The sequence below is a fragment of the Oryzias melastigma genome, linkage group LG3, assembly GCF_002922805.2.
Source record: "Oryzias melastigma strain HK-1 linkage group LG3, ASM292280v2, whole genome shotgun sequence".
Classification (NCBI taxonomy): Eukaryota; Metazoa; Chordata; class Actinopteri; order Beloniformes; family Adrianichthyidae; genus Oryzias; species Oryzias melastigma.
The window spans coordinates 23,392,216-23,408,467 of record NC_050514.1 but is presented as its reverse complement, the minus strand read 5'-3'; the positions used below and the strand labels follow the sequence as shown (position 1 = coordinate 23,408,467).

General features: G+C 35.2%; 1 protein-coding gene across 1 annotated transcript in view; it reads left to right on the top strand.

Annotated features, from left to right (window-relative positions):
- nfatc3a (nuclear factor of activated T cells 3a) overlaps positions 1 to 16,252 on the top strand; it is a gene marked incomplete at its 5' end in the record, with an annotated part of 65,085 nt that continues 48,833 nt past the window's right edge. The window contains 1 exon segment of the mRNA XM_024295850.2: positions 1 to 453. Coding sequence (XP_024151618.1) covers positions 366 to 453 — 88 coding nt within the window.

Here is a 16,252-nt window from a genome sequence, read left to right as displayed (position 1 = left end):
TTAAACAGTTTTGTTTGTGTTCTCGCGCTTGGCGGGGAGACAGAGAAGAAGTAGTAAGAGACGGAGAAAGCCGGCGTAGGGGGGCAGGCGACTTTCACTGAAGTTGAAGCCAGGATTCCGCTCGTCAACTGCCAGAGGAAGAAGACGCCACCAAACCTTTTATTTTTGGATTTTGAAACACGAGGGGGATAAAAAGCTCAACAGAAAGCCCACGAATTGACTGAAAAAGCGTATTTTTTCATTTATTTCCCTCCCCTTTTTTGGCGTCGCAGAAGTCGGTAAATGTTGTGACATTTTAGGACCTCTTATTCTGCTCCAGCGGTTGACGGTCGAGTGGCGGGGTAAAACCCGAGCTGTCAAACCCGATGACTACTGCAAACTGCCCCGGGAATGAGGAGCTGGACTTCAGATTGATCTTTGGGGAGGACGGGCAGCAGCCGGTAGGCCCCTCAGGTCAGTGCGGTTCTCTGTTACCGTGACTCGCGCCTGTGCACGCGGGTTGTAAACTAAAGTGCTGTTAAGTTTCTCATCTGCTAGGCTAACTTTCCCTAGTAACTTTCAACAGCGTTAAAATATCTCATCATAAGTAAATAATTATAACAAAGCTAAATTCATTTATTAGTAAATGTATTTTCCCTTTGCCCTGTAAATATATATTATTTTCTAGTTGTCATCTCCATGTCTTGTCACAGCCAGCTGTCATTAGCATGCTAGGCTAACAGGCTAGCACAGCTGCTGTAATTACCTTTCAATGCAAAAGTTACAAGCTAAAGTCTGATAAAGTTTTTGCATTTGCCACTCCACAGGCTTTCACACTTATGAGGAGGGGTGTACGAGGCTAATATCATTTTAATAAAAAAATATATATATATAGTTTTATAGGATAAAAATATATATATTATATTCAATTATATTATATTCATATATATATATATATATATTCAAAATATTTTCAACAACAAAGTGTAAATATAGGCTTTAAAATTCATAAATAATACCCAGAATAAACATATTTGTGACACAATGAGAAGGCTTATAAACATTTGACGTTTCCAATAATAATAATAAAAAAGTATTTTAGGAATTATTCTCCACAATAAAACAACTTTGAATTATTTTTTAACTGCGTAATGTCATATCTATACAAAGGAGAGCAGATTAAACAATAACTGAATGTTTTGACTATATGTAAAATAACGTCAACGTCTGTTTATGAGGCTATTTCAATGTAAAATGTCTCCTGTTGTGTGGGTTAGCTGGTGGAACAGGCACCAGGGAAGCTTGATTGTACTATGAGTGCAGGCTATGACTCAGAGTAAACAGTTTAAATCTCACTTTGGCAATTTGGCAAAGGAATGTGTGTAAACACAAATGCATACTTTAAACAACATGCGTAGATGTCAAAAGTTTTTTGCACGTTAGGATTTTAAGATAAATGTAGTTGAAAAGAGCATTGGCGATATTTAGTTAAAAGTCCTGTTTGCAGCAGATTTTTTTCTGTATTTCTTCAAAAATGATCAATCTGCTTAATTTGTCATCATTCCACTCTCTCATCTTTCCTTTAACTAAATAAGGAGTGTATAGGTGTCATGTGTGTCTGAGCTTCCAATTTCTTTCACATATTGGAAAAATAGCAGATCATTTCTAACATTATATAGTAGTAACTGCAGCGGCCATGTTATTATGTACTTTCACAGCAGCTATGAAATAATTTGATGTTAGGGGGGGGGGGATAAATCTTTCCAAGCTTTTCACTTCAATATAGGGAAAATCTGCGTGACTTGATGTTTTCCCAAACTGAATGTGATTAATTGGAAAATGCGTACTTCTACTCTAAATTTGCAAACTGTAAACATCTCAATTTTATTTCTACGCACGACTACCTCTCAGTGCTTTTGATGACTAGTTTCTTGAGTTGATAAGGGACTATTTTCTTTGTCGGCTTCATATGGTTTTCATGTTGGCACGTTTCATTCAACAAGCAGCAGTGGAGGTTCATAAATAGTTGGGAATAAAAAGTGTAGAGTACATCACAACTTATGTGAAGATTCAAATGTGATGTCACCAATCTTGGAAGATGTTAAAGCTTTTTTTTTTTTTTTAAACTTCTTTTAAATAAAAGAAAGCAAAATGTATTTTTTCATCTTTTGTAAAATAAGGCCAAACTCCTAAAGTGGGACTTTATTTTTCTTTGTATCTTAGTTTTTTAAAGTCTGGTAAACCAGTTCATCCAATGGTTTAATCAGACTTGGTTAAAAAATAATCACAATACAATTTTATGTCATTATTAAAACAGATTATTTCCTGCTATTTCAATTTAGTCTTGCCATCAGTCTCCAAATCATTCAATTTCTAAAAAAAAATCTAACTTGAGGATTTCAGTTTTGATTTACAAACAAGCTTCTTTTATCAAGTTTTGAAGCAGTACTTGCTTATGAAAATAGCGATGACGTTGGTGAAGCTTTTGTCTAATGATCGAGGCTCATAATGTCAATGTGGAATCCCTGTGGATTACTCACATGGGGTCACACACATTTAATGAATATTTACCATATTTAAAGCATTTATTTTGCGTGTTCCTTTTCTGGGGTTCTCCCCTCATCAACCCTCAACCCTGCCTTTTGCATTGCAGTACACTGAAGCCCATCACTCATCCACTTCTACCCATAAACTCATATTACAAATCTAATGCTAATTATGTCTTTGAACCATTGACACATACTTATAGAGGATGGTGACTAGACTTGAACAAAAAACTGACATTCAGGGTAATCATTAGGGAAATCATTTTTATCTTTAAAATGGCATTCAGCTTGTGCTGATTCAACAGTTGTTTTTGCTGCTGTTGCTAACCTCTTCTGTATCATGTTTTTAAATGACAACGTAGCGTTACCAAGTTGAAGAATTTACACCAATTTCACTGATTAAAGTGGCATCTGTATTTTTAAACGGACTCATATCAACTCTGTTTGCATGCTACACCCTCTCCTTATGCAGGCACCTTACCAGGCACTATGAAAACACAAAAGAGCAATCTGGTTGGCAAATACCGAAGTCTGTGTGGAAGCCTGTCTCGCAAACAAGGTTGTCTTTAGCTCTATTGGAGGGGTGGCCTCTAAAGGAGGATTTTTCAATGAAAAAGACGTGGCACATATTGCATTGACTCTAGGCAATACACAGTACGCTAATTTATAGTTTATTAGAATTAAACTGATTTCCTTTTTTATAAACAAAAGGACAGTTTCTGTCTTGAGATGAGCAACATTTTTACTGTTTGATATAATACAAATTTGGCATTATGTACATTTTTTAGACAAAATGTATAATTTCTTCTATATTCTATAAAATAATTCAAAGGATTAGCTCAAGCAATTGCTTTTACTAATTGGAACCAATCTTTATTTATAAAATGTAACACTGATAATTCAAATCTGTGACTGAGACATTTTTGTCAAAACTAAACAATAGTACCTGAACTGTAAATGTCCACATTAAATCACTATTTAATCGAATTGTAAATCAAAGTTAGAAATAAGCTTGTAAGTTAAAATGAAACTAAGTCTTTAAGGATTGATAGGCAGCTCTGAAACACTTTATGATGTAGACGGATGATTACAAATGGCAAAGAACATTATAATCTTTGCCAGACAGAACCGTGTTCCAATTATCTGGGATTGGCAGTTATCTTTTGTTATGAGATATTCTTAAATCTACAGAATAAGTTATGTCATCAGATTTTTCCTCCAGTTTCTTTAAGCGTTACTAAACAGGCATAACCTAGAAATCCACTAAATGAATGAATAAATGATTTTAGAAATAGGAATGCATTTTTTAAATGATTTTCTTAAATTAGCCTATATTTATTTCTGTTAAGAAAGAAGGAAATATGTCTAGAACATCATTTATTTGTTTTGATTTATGTACATTTATGTGCTATTATAATCCCCCAAGATTTGTCTCTATTTAAACCAGAGTGATGCTTTATAGGATGTGTTTGTCATTTTGTATAAAGTGATAGATGTGGATTTTATTGCAGTCACATTAGTCAGGCTTTGTAAAAGGCTGAGTGGAGGAAAATGTGTGCTTTATGCTGTTTAGAGGTTACATTTTTAGCTTTTAACACTTTGATTGTACATGCAGAGATCTCCTTTAACACTAAAATCCATTAATTGTATTTTTTTTCTAATTTAAATCATGAATCCTTGAGATAATTTTAAAAAGTATAGGCTAAAAGTAGGGCCTTTTAAAATCTTAAACCGTTATTTTACTGAAATTCAACATCTTTTTGAGACCGGAAAAGGAGGAATCTGCATTTGGAAAATATTTGCAGTTACGGTAACAGGAGGGCTTTTAATGTGGTTTTGACTTCAAGCCGCAGTTTAAACCAAAAACTGAGCCCTGGCTCTCCGAAACATTAACTGCATTCTCATCTGCTCGTCTCCAAGTCTTGATTACCTTGCCATCTTTCTATTTGCAGAAGTGTCTGTGACAATAACATTTATATATTAGCACATAATACCACATCTCTCCTCCTTGGATCCTTCCTCTTTGTCTATTTCTATGGTTGTCTGCCCCCTCTGTCTTGACATGTATTTTCCAATTGCTTGGAAAACTGTTTTTCAAGGGAAATTATTCCATCTCTACATTGGAAGGAACGAGACAGTTTCCCCTCATAAATAAAAAAAAATAATAATAAGACTTTTAGCCAGTATGGGGTTTATTAATCACACACTTGCTAATACAGTATCTGCATGAACAATGTTTTTTTTTTTTTTTTTTTTAAGAAGTAGTTTAGTGCAACACAAAAATAACGACGAGACTTATACTTAACAGTCTTGCTCTGTATAATTTATTCTTAGTCGGCTTTTTAAATGTAAAAAAAAAATTACCTTATCTTTCTCATGTTTTGATGAGTTTAGTTGACGAAAAAACAATGCATAAAAGCAGTTATCATCAGAATTATTACTAGAGGATATATAGATTTTGGAGCAAGGATGAAAGGATGTCAGCTGTGTTATATTGTGAAGACTGCCCCATATTTAACAGCAAAGGTTTTTTTTTTTTCCAATTAATGGTCATGATAACTTTGCATTTAGAGCTTGGTGCAGAGGTAGAGAGGTCGACCTCTGATTGAAAGATCACAGGTTTGGCGCCTTGGGCAAAACACTGAACCCCACATTGCTCCTGGTGCTTATAGGTTGGTGCCAGCTCACCAACTGCACCATTCACACACAGCAGCAGAGCCGCCGCCATCAGTGAGTGTGAATAAATATGTGTATCGATAAGGGAATGACACTGTGACTTTAAAGTACCTTGGACCTTCAAGGAAGGTAGATAAAACTGTAGAAAAAGGAGAAATCCCATTAAACTCCTATTTTTTTTCTGAGATTAAAAAACTAAATAATTCCTTCAGTCCAAGCTTACCAAATATCTATAGATCTGCCAAAGAGATGCTATCTTTATTCAGCTTCCTATTATAGATTTGTGAGGAATATCACATTATCACACAGGCATATCAGACAAATCAATATCTTTGATGTTGTTTTTCTTCCTACCCTTTTTAACGCCCTCACTGCATTCAGGTTACACGCAGTGTGCAAGTTGCTTCTAAAAATTATGAGGGATTTTACATTTGTTTTTACAGCATAAACTAAGTTGTTACAATTGAATGATATTAAAATGATAATAATAATCTGTAAGAGATTAAAGAAACAAAATAAATATTGTTAACATTTATTTTACCTTTTTTTGGTCTAACTTTAGGTGCCTTTTAATGCATGGTTTATAAAATGAAAAAAAAGGAAAACAAACTTGCTACCATTTTAAACTTCTATTAAAACTTATTTTGCACATCCAAAAACACTTCAGACAGTGTTGTATGTGGTGAATGTTGCACCTCAGTAAAAGGGTCCTGGTTTCATTTTCGGATGTTACCTATTTGTGTGGGGTTTACATGACTAACATGTAAGTACAAAGTATGTTTTTAGGGAACCAAACTTGTCTTTAGGAGTTTGGTTAATTTTCTGAGTCTGCTGCCATGAATTTATCCAGGCTTTACTCAAGCACTTAAGTAAAGCTACAATATCTGAATCTTTACTCCCTTATTATTGTTTTCTTACTGCTAACTTGTTTTGTTCAGCCTTTTTGTTTTGGCAACCTGTGGCTAATTGATGAGTTGACAAATAGTGTTTACTGTGGCAACAAATATCATCATTTCTGAAAGCAAACTGAACTCTTACCAGGAATTCCATCCAGTTTTGTAATAGCTGCCATTTGATGACAGAATATTTCACAGATAGATCAATAGAAGGCCCAATGCATACATATTTACGACACTTCTAAAGCAATACATTTATGTCAAAATGGTGAAAGAGTGGGCTCAATTTAAATCTTTTTTAAAAATGAGAATGTATTGATTTTATTTTAAGTTACAATATACAATATTGTTTAATGAAATCCATTGATCTTCATCCTTAAATAAACTGCATTTGCCTCAGACACAAATATTATTTATTTAAGTTTTTAAATTTAAGATTGTACACCATTGTTTAGTCTAAATTGCCTGTTTTGTAAAATCATTTTTTCATTACTAAAATAAATTGGTTTTAGAATAGAATAAAAAAAGGTTAGAGTAAATCAAATCGAAATAGATTGATGAAATGGTTGGCTGTAGATGGCTATGTCATAATATGAACAAAAAAGAAGATGTTGATGCTCTAGAAGCTTAAATCATTTAGGTTGAATTCTATTCTATTCTATTCTATTCTATTCTATTCTATTCTATTCTATTCTATTCTATTCTATTCTATTCTATTCTATTCTAGTATTGATGAACCATAAGGAAGCAAGAATTATTCTTCTTAATTTTTTATCTAAGTAAGTTGAATCTGGAGAAAGTAAAGTGGAGCACATACCCCCCCCCCCCATCACACTGCTAGCGACAGGGATCATAGGTGATAATTTTGTTCACGTTAACTGTACACTCATCTCCTTTTTTTTAAATTAATTTTCCATGTAGACATCTTTGACTTTTATATCGTTTGTATTCATAGTGGTTGAATTTAGATCGGTCCTTGTAACCATAGCAAAGCAGAATTGTAGACGCATCAGAAGGACAGCTGAGGTTCTGGATTTCTCCTCTTGCAGTTTTTTCTGAGTGTGAAGGAGATCAAGGGTCACATTGGAGAGTGATCTGGGCAAATGAACTATCCAGATGCAGTGGACTAAATGACGAGTCCGATTTGGTTTTGATCTGGGAGTAGCTTGTTACTTTTACCAGACTTCTATTTTGGTCGTTGCCTTGCTCAAATATAGAGACACCATTCCAGGTTTGCTACCTAATCAGACTATCGAACCAGTATAGAAAGCTTTTTCTCCTCGTCTATGTTGTTGTCATTGCTGCACTTCTGTAAGCCAAGATAACAATCCTCTCAGTCCTTGTCGTGGGAAAGACTGAAATTACATCGCTCTCATGCTGGACTATTTTCAGCTCCCAATGAGAGTGGCAGAGAGCAGACGGCAGGTTCTAGCGACTACTTCTTACTTTAAAGCAGGAGATTCCCTGTAGTCCTAGCGCGTCTGAAACCTTCAACTTTTCACTGCTGAAGCACTTTGAGGGCATAAGAAGTAGAGGTGTGGAAGAATGCTGTGTGCTACATCACCAGGTGAGTGTGACACCTCTCATGCACTCCAGCCAGGTGTGTGTCTTGTTTGTTCATGCATTAGTCTAGACATTTAGGTGAATGAACGCATGCCTCACTGTAAAGTACACAGCTGTCATTTCTGGACAACTCACAAAAAATGTGTCAGAATTTACATTTACAAATAGAAACAGAAGATGAAACATTTTTTGCCTTGTATAGATTGAAACTTGGAAATACGAAATACCACCAAATGAACTTCCGCTAAGTTTATACTTTCATATAGTTACATTTGATTGAACATAGGCTCTTTGCTTAATCTGTTAATTAGTTAATTTCAGAATAATATTGATTACATGTCCAATAGATGACAACATTTAAGTCTATGGAAATGTTAGATTTAAAAGGATATGTTCTATTTATAGAAGTACTGATATTTATTAAAATGTAAACAAACGAAAGCAGAAGGTTAGACAGTCATGCATATGGTCCACATGTGTAGTTAGATCACTGTGTGGGTGCCCCTTAACCCTGCTGAAAAGAGGGGGTCCCAGCACCCAATGTGATGAATGAGACGTTTGTTTCCTGGGGCGAGGCATGAGTAACTATGTGTGGCATCTGTCTAGTTTAAATTTAGTGTAACAGAAGCTACCACTGGCTGCACTGTGTCAACATGTTGGAGACTGCCCTACAGCACAGAGAAATCAGATTTACCCCTGAATTTAGGTTCTCTCAAACTATATTTTCTTAATTTTGTGACATCTCTTGTCACATAGAGATTCCTGCTGTTTTTTTTTTTTTTTTTTTTTGGCGTTCGTCAGTCAAGCTTAATACTTCCATTAAATCATAGTTTTTCTGGTCCGTCTTGTGTTACGTCACATTTGAAGAGGCACGGGATTTTCAAACGTAATCATTGCAACATAAACTGCGCTAAAAATAACTGTTGTATAAATAGTTTTAGTTTCAGTGAACGAGAAAATTCAAAAATGATCAAACTAAACAATTAGCATAATTTTTTTGTACTGGTCTGTTTTTTATACATTTTCTGAAGGCAGAAGGGCACATCAAAGGACTCCAAGTGGCTGAATACGTCTTAGCACATGGGTCAAAGCAGGAATGTAAACCACGTGTGCTTACAGCGGAGCCAAAAAAGCATCACATACCAGTGGTTGATTTAAATTGTGGCAGTATAATAATCATTTGTATGACACACAACTATAACACAGACTCATTTATATTTCTAAAAGCTATACATATGAAACATCCTGCTCTGGAGCAGTAGAAGAAACCATAGTGCCCTATGGTTTGTAATTTGTATTATTCAAGATCAGAAAATTTTCACATCACTAATTATCTGCAGGCTGAGGCTTTTTACATTTAATTTTGAAGTTACACGAGTCAATAAATGGATAATTATTAAAAAGATCTTGCAAATTTTTAATTTAAACTTCAAATACTTTATAGATTCACATGTGTAACTAAATGTTCAAATATAGCTAAAAATTCTGCAAAATAACCTCTTAGTCTTTGATTGACCTTTTCAAGCTTTACCAACCCTATACATCGATTTTTAATTGGTTAATCAATTTAAATTGTGTCCAAAACACTGAGTTTTTCTATACATCACATAACAATCCTGCCCATCAGATATTTTTTTTTTGCTACACAAGACAAAGTTACAAAAGTAAAAAATGAATAAATAAAACTTAATGCCAGCCGCTTTATTCTTTCATCTTTGTTAATGATAGAAACTCCCCGTGGTATCTGAAATAACCTAAAAACTAAAAAAGTAACAGCCAGGAATTAAGAAGTTTGTGCAAAAACCTTACAAAACTTTTAGTACACTTATTTTATTAGTAGACACATTTGTATTTCACAGGCCTGCTCTATTTGTTTTGAAAACATCTATCGAAGAGCAATTCAAAAAATAATATTTTCATTTTAGTTGTTTTTTTTTAGTTTGAAGTTCTTTCATTTTGAAGGATTCCCTTTGATTAACAAATTGATGCCAAGAATTTCTCTTTGCTAAATGTAAAAACGCTATGACTACTGGGCGATATATTTTTTTTAAGTGTGGTTGTATCCCAAAGAAGAGTTCCTGCTTTTATTCAGGACAATTATTTAAGAGAAGAATAGTAGTTGGCCACATTTATAGGCCAATTATGGGCCACTAAAGAGATTTTTAATTTACATAAACAAATCAGTAAGCTAGTAGAGACAGAAAGAAGTTGCACTATGTTGACCTGTGCAGGAAGAGGAGTGTAGGTGGATGTAACATGATCTAGATGAAATCTAAACACAAGAACAGCTTTACATAAGAATATAGATGTAATAAAAATGGTTTTAAACTGCATATTTATACAATCAAGATAAAAATAAATACCATGTTAAGGAGCTGAGTCAGTAGATGTTTTGTCCACAGAATATATATATATTTAAAAATTTTAAGTGGTTTCACACTATAAGATTTATTTAGAAAAAAATATGTTTGGAAAACCCAGTAGGAAAGCTTTCCCAATATTCCAATCTGGTTGGATTCGTATAAACTAGATTAGTGGGATTGTCATATGCAGGCAATTTACAAGTGGTTTCCACAAACCGTGCAGACTCACTGTTCTACTTTAGTTCTATTTTGTAGAAATACAAACTCTAGTATTTAGCTTTCTGCTCTCTGTTTCTCTATATACAGACACAGGAAAGCTCTATATTTCTGTCTAAGACCCTATTTCACGCTCTCTACCTCTCAGCTCTGCTTGAGGTTTTTTTCAGGCAAACACATGGTCAGCTCGGATAGATTGTTTAAATGTCATCCCTTTGAGAAGAAGCCTCTGACATTATCTGCTTCAAGTTAATTAGGACCACCAGGCTCTCTTCTAGCCTGCTCTCTCTGCCTCAATCCACTACAAACTGAAAAATGCATTTTTAACACACTTGGAATGAGAAATTGAACATTGTGAAATGGAAATCTAACTTAGATAAAATACAAAGAGGGGTGTTTTTGCTAATGTTGCTGCATTTAGACATAAAGACATGTTAACCTATGTTTTGACATGTATTATTCAATTAGCCGATTATAACAATATAAACTAAAGGGGACAGCTACATTTTAGCACACTGAAAGACATTTTTGTGTTGCTTAGTGTCGGAGGCTGAAGGCTTCTGTTCTTATGATTCGGACAATAATAAACGAAGCAGAAACAATGATCTTTATTGAGTGTTTAACAGTTCCAAGTCAGTGTACTTTAAATGCAGTTTGAAATGTGTTTAAAAGGATTCTAGTTCGTTGGTAGGTACTTAGTTCAGTGGTTACTTGGCACTCTCTTTATCCCATAATATTATCTCGGCATGAGATTGTTAATTAGGAGCTTAATTTAGCTGCCCACATATGTTAGCATTGGCTTAGACTGCCATTGTTAAGCCTCTGCTGGCTGCCAAGTCTTCTGTGACGACACAAGAAGGCTTTTTTGATACAAGCAGAAGTAAAGTCTGTAGCTGGCAGTTGTTCGTGTGTGGAATTTTGGGCTCAATACTCCATAACACTAATGTATTATAAAAAGATCTTAGCCTTGTTATTTTCCTTTGATTTATATTTTTAATTCCCATATTCTCACAAAAAATCAGTCACCTATGGATTTCATGGATCACTAGTAAGTTTGGCCCAAACCCAGGCAAAGGGATTAGAGTCCCAGGTGTAGGCCAGCCCTTTACAATATGTGTGAGCAAGTGCGTCACTAAGTCTGTGTTTAGAAATGCAGGGCACCAGCAAGATGCAGAGTTCTTGGAAAGCCCAGATGATGGAATTACTTTTACTTAGGTCAACTCCACCTTTAGTCACCGGAAATGCCTGCCTTGTAAATTGACAATTTATTTTCCTAAATATTTATATTTTACACATACGTCATATGAAATTATTTGAAGTGTTCTTTTTATAGGAATCAGAGCTAATATGACATTTAAAAACATCTACTCAATATCTCAATTTAGTTTTTGTAGATTTTGTTTTAAAATAAGTGTTTTAAAATGTGGTTATTGATAATTTATCTGGGGTATTGTCCAGCATTCATCCCATGATGCATCATGTCTGTTTGTTCATTTTTGCTGTGCTTTGTTAATCAGCAGTCTCTTAAAGAGAGTTGAAAGTGGAGACTGGCCTAAACACAAAGCCTTCTGTGCAGAGGATGTAAGTGGAGCCTGTTCTAATCAACCTGCCTGCCCACCACAAAAGGAACCCTGGCTTATATTACCCTGCTGCTCCAGCACCACATGGTGTTAGAGTTTGTTAGTAACCTAATACAATAATATATGTCGAGGGCATGTGCACATACACACATGTAAATTTACACACATGCCTCTACCTAAGGAAGAATAAGAGCAGAACAACACTTTTCATCACATATACACTACCGATTAAAGTTTGGGGCAAAACTTATACTGATTGATGAGTTAAGAATCTGAGTGACATTATACAGCAACTGTACAATCATAACACATATAGTTAAATGTTTTCTAACTAAAATATAATTGATCAGAAAAGCTGTGACAAAAAGCATTGAGTGGTGTGCTGGTGTATCTGTATTTGGGTTGATCCTTCAGACCCAGTGGGTTGCTGAGACAGTCTATGTATTGCACATGCTTTCTACAGACACCATCAGAGTATAGGATTTGAAAGTCTAGAACCAGGAGGCAATTTTTATAGCGTTTGAATGTGTATACATTAGTCTGTTTATGTTCAGTTCTGTTGGGGTATACTGTTGCCTTGCTTTGAGAAAAATACATTTTTGGATACTGTCATTGTTAGACTGTTAAGTATTAAAAGGGTTAGGCAGATGGTATCAAATACATTTTTGTTTAAAGGATAGGATTTATCTTTCATCCAAATTGTGTTGATACATGTTCAACCTTTATATATGTTGGCTTTTCTAGATTTCCAAAATTATAGTTGATTGACATGTGCACACAACTAGAAGAAAACAAAAAAAAATCCAGGTCTATTGACAAGAACCTGCAGGATGACATACTCACGTACGTCATCCTTTCTCTAGAGCAGATAAATACTTCCTATCCTCTATAGTAAACTGGGCTTTCACAGAATGCAGGCCTGTGTGCCATTACTGATCACAGGACAGTGATACAGCTCATGTGCAGTGACAGTAGAAGGAGAAAGGAACAAAGTCTCTGTGGATTATCTCCCATGTGAGAATCCACAGGGAGTGCAATGAAGGACCAACGGTCTGTTTTGTGTCAAGGAGTTGCAGTGAGTATCACCGTTAACATTGGATCGGACCGTTCCCTTTTGTCACCGGGAGAACACAATGATCTTGGTTGTGTGTCACAAACATCCAACAATCCTTGCTTCACTGAAGCATCTCACAGGGAGACGGAGATATTATTAGCTTAGGTACAGCAAAGCCTCTTACAGATCTTTATTTAACCAGATTGGCTGTCTGATGTATGGACACTTGAGGAGTGTGTGACGCACAGGACTTTCAGGATCACTGTATGCGGCCTTGCAACCAAAGTCATTGATAAATCAACAGCCCTACAAAGTGCTCTTCCCTGACCTGCTGTCCTAAGGTGACTTGGTTGGGTGGGGGTTCCCAACAGCCATCCCTTTTCTACCAATGTGAGGTTTTAGGTTGCAATCTAAATTTACCAGGGAGTAAGAACAGGGCTTTGTGCCAGGCTACATGGTCACCTCTATTTGATTTTCATCTGTTTATCGCCACCCTTTATTGACTTTATGTGTTTCAAAGGAAAAAGGGTATAGCTTTTATACCTTTTAATACAATAAAGTTTTTATCATATAAAGAATCACAAAGTATCGACTAACTGATGTCTTTTAAATTAGCACGTTTCCATTACTATCATTAGGCCAACTCTAAAACATTTAGTTTCTTGATCTTTCTGGAGGTTTTGACCTCCTAAATCACAACTTTCTTCTTTTTATGTGGCATAAACTTTATATTGCTAGAATGGCTCTGGACTGGATTAAGTCTTTCTGATTGGTTGAACATTCAAAGTTTCCTGGCAGGGGTGGGAATCCAGATCTTAACAATTTTGCACTGGTGTTCTGTTCTGGGTCCTTTAGTCTTCTCTGTCCACACCAAGTCTTTGCATTTCCTCTGAGACTTGCTGTGGATACCGTCATTAGCTCACATGGCATCTCTTTCTTGTTCTCTGTTGATGACATTCAACTCTTCCTCTCTTTTCCTCCAGTCAACAAAACTTTTAGCACATTTCTGCCCATCTTTCTAACATCTCTTCATCTTCAGATGAATCTTTATCAAGACAGTTCTGGTCTTTCCTGTCAGTCCTTCAGATGATGAAGCTTAACATCACCATCACTTTGGGATCTGCAATAATCATCCCCACAAAGTTGACTAAAAATTTGGAAGTCATTGACATTTATCTGAACTTCAACAAAAAACATTTTTGTTCTTTCTCTTGTATGCAGATTTTGTCTAAACAACATTCAGAAGAGCAAACCTTATCTCAGGGTTTATTCCGCTCAACTTCTTGCACAGATGCTTGTCATCTCTCCGCTTGATTACTGTAATACCCTTATCATTGGGCTGCCAGTGTTCAAACTTAAACTTCTACAGATTATTTAAAATGCCTTTGCACGCCTCACTCTTAATCAAATGAGAGACTCAAGTCTGTCTTCTCTTTAAGTCTTATCTCTGGTTTCCAATAGCTTCAACAGATTCAAAGCCTTGACCCTTGCCTATAGAATGGTAAATTGCACAGCTCTTCTATACCTGAAAAATGTGGTCCAAGTCTTGAACCCCTGCATTCACACTACGCCCTGCAAATGATCGACGTCTGGTGGTTCCTGCACAACATGGCAAAAGATCAAAAGCTAAACTTTTCCTCTCTTTGATCCCACTGTGGTCAAATGACCTGCCCATCTCAGCACATACAAAAGCCTCATTTACAATCTTCAAGAAAACCCTGAAACTAAATTAATTTGCAACTTCCTTAGGACATAAAATAAAACAAAGATCTTTTTGTCTTGGGCAAGATATTTTTCTTTCAACACTTAACTACAGTGTGTGACCCTGACCTGTTTTTCTTTTTTTTGTTTTGTTTTTTGTAGTCGCTTTGTTCTTCATTTGTTAGTTGCATTGGATAAAAGCATGAGCTAAATAACTAACTCTAAAGCTGTAGACTGAACAGAAACAGATTTCTATTTTTTCACTCAAACATGCGTTAAAATGTTAGTATCCACCCCGCCTGTTTTTTTTTTGTGATGCAGGCACTGACCACTGAGTTTAATTTGCATAGTATTTGTTTTTGTTAATGGTCAGAAAAACACAATAATTCTTGATTTGATTTAAAAAAAAGGGAAGGCTGTAAAGTAAATAGCAGCTGTGATTGGAGAGCAGCCATAGATAATTCCACACATTTCAGAGAACATAATTTATTAGTGTCACAATTATTTTCATTTGGCTATTACATATTTTTAATGTGTATTCCAGATTGAAAACACTTTCAAAGTGCAGGAAAAATGATTTTGCCAATATGAGGACACTTTCATGTTCTAACAACAAAATAATGTTCTTAATTTACTGTCCAATACAAAATGTGAATATCTTCTTGGAGAAAACAAGAAAGAAAAAAAAAATAAAATATATAACATTTTATTCTACCTGAACAATATGTTTTGCATTTAGTATTTTCTCCAATACTGTTGATGTACTGGCTCTTGGCTCTTTAAACTGTTTTTTTTTTCTTTCTTTTAAAGGGCAAACAATTTTCTGACCGAGAACAAAGAACTGCTTTTCATTGGTTAAGTCAATTATTGGATGCCTTGATCATGTCCAAACAGTCATCCTATTTATTAAAAACTGCTTTAACACCATTTAATAAAACAAACAAAAAAGGTCTTTATATTTGTGGTGCTACCATCTAACTGGTATGATTACAGTATAAAAGTCTAGCTACAAGTTGCAGCTAATGTCCGTTAAATATGTTGCACAAACCATCTTAAAAAACTACTTTCTCCCCTAAATGTAGTCACAGTTCAATTTGCTTCATTATGGAATGATGTAGCATAGCCATAAACAGATGACTTGCCCCTCTGTGGTAGCCAGAACACGTTTAGAAGGGCAAGAACAGCACTTGTGAGGGCACAATAAACTCCTCCATGTTTACAATGTCTGCTTGAGTGCTTCTCCTTTCCTTCTCTCTTGGCAGGTATATTCAGCTGCGTAAAGACATTTAGATGGCCTAATGACGTACCACTGACTTAGCTCTGTGTTAATGGAAAACAAGCAAGTTCTTTGAAAGCACCCGAGTGGAACCAGCTAAGTCCAGTCACTAGCAACGGCATTGCACTAGCAGTCTCAAATATAGTGTTAAATGTTTTCTTAAAACTAGTGAGGGAAAGAACTTTTACCTCTCTATCAGCCATTTGATTGTTGCTGTCAAATCTGATTTTGGATTTCTGTATATAAACTATACTTGTGTATACATTGGCATTGAGGCTGCTTTTTGTATCCAACCCACAATGCAATAGGATTTAAAAGAATAAAGATCTAAAATATTTCTAGGTTTAAAATTAGTATTGATTTGCTTTTTTATAAAAGCCTAAAAAAAAAAAAAAAAAAAAA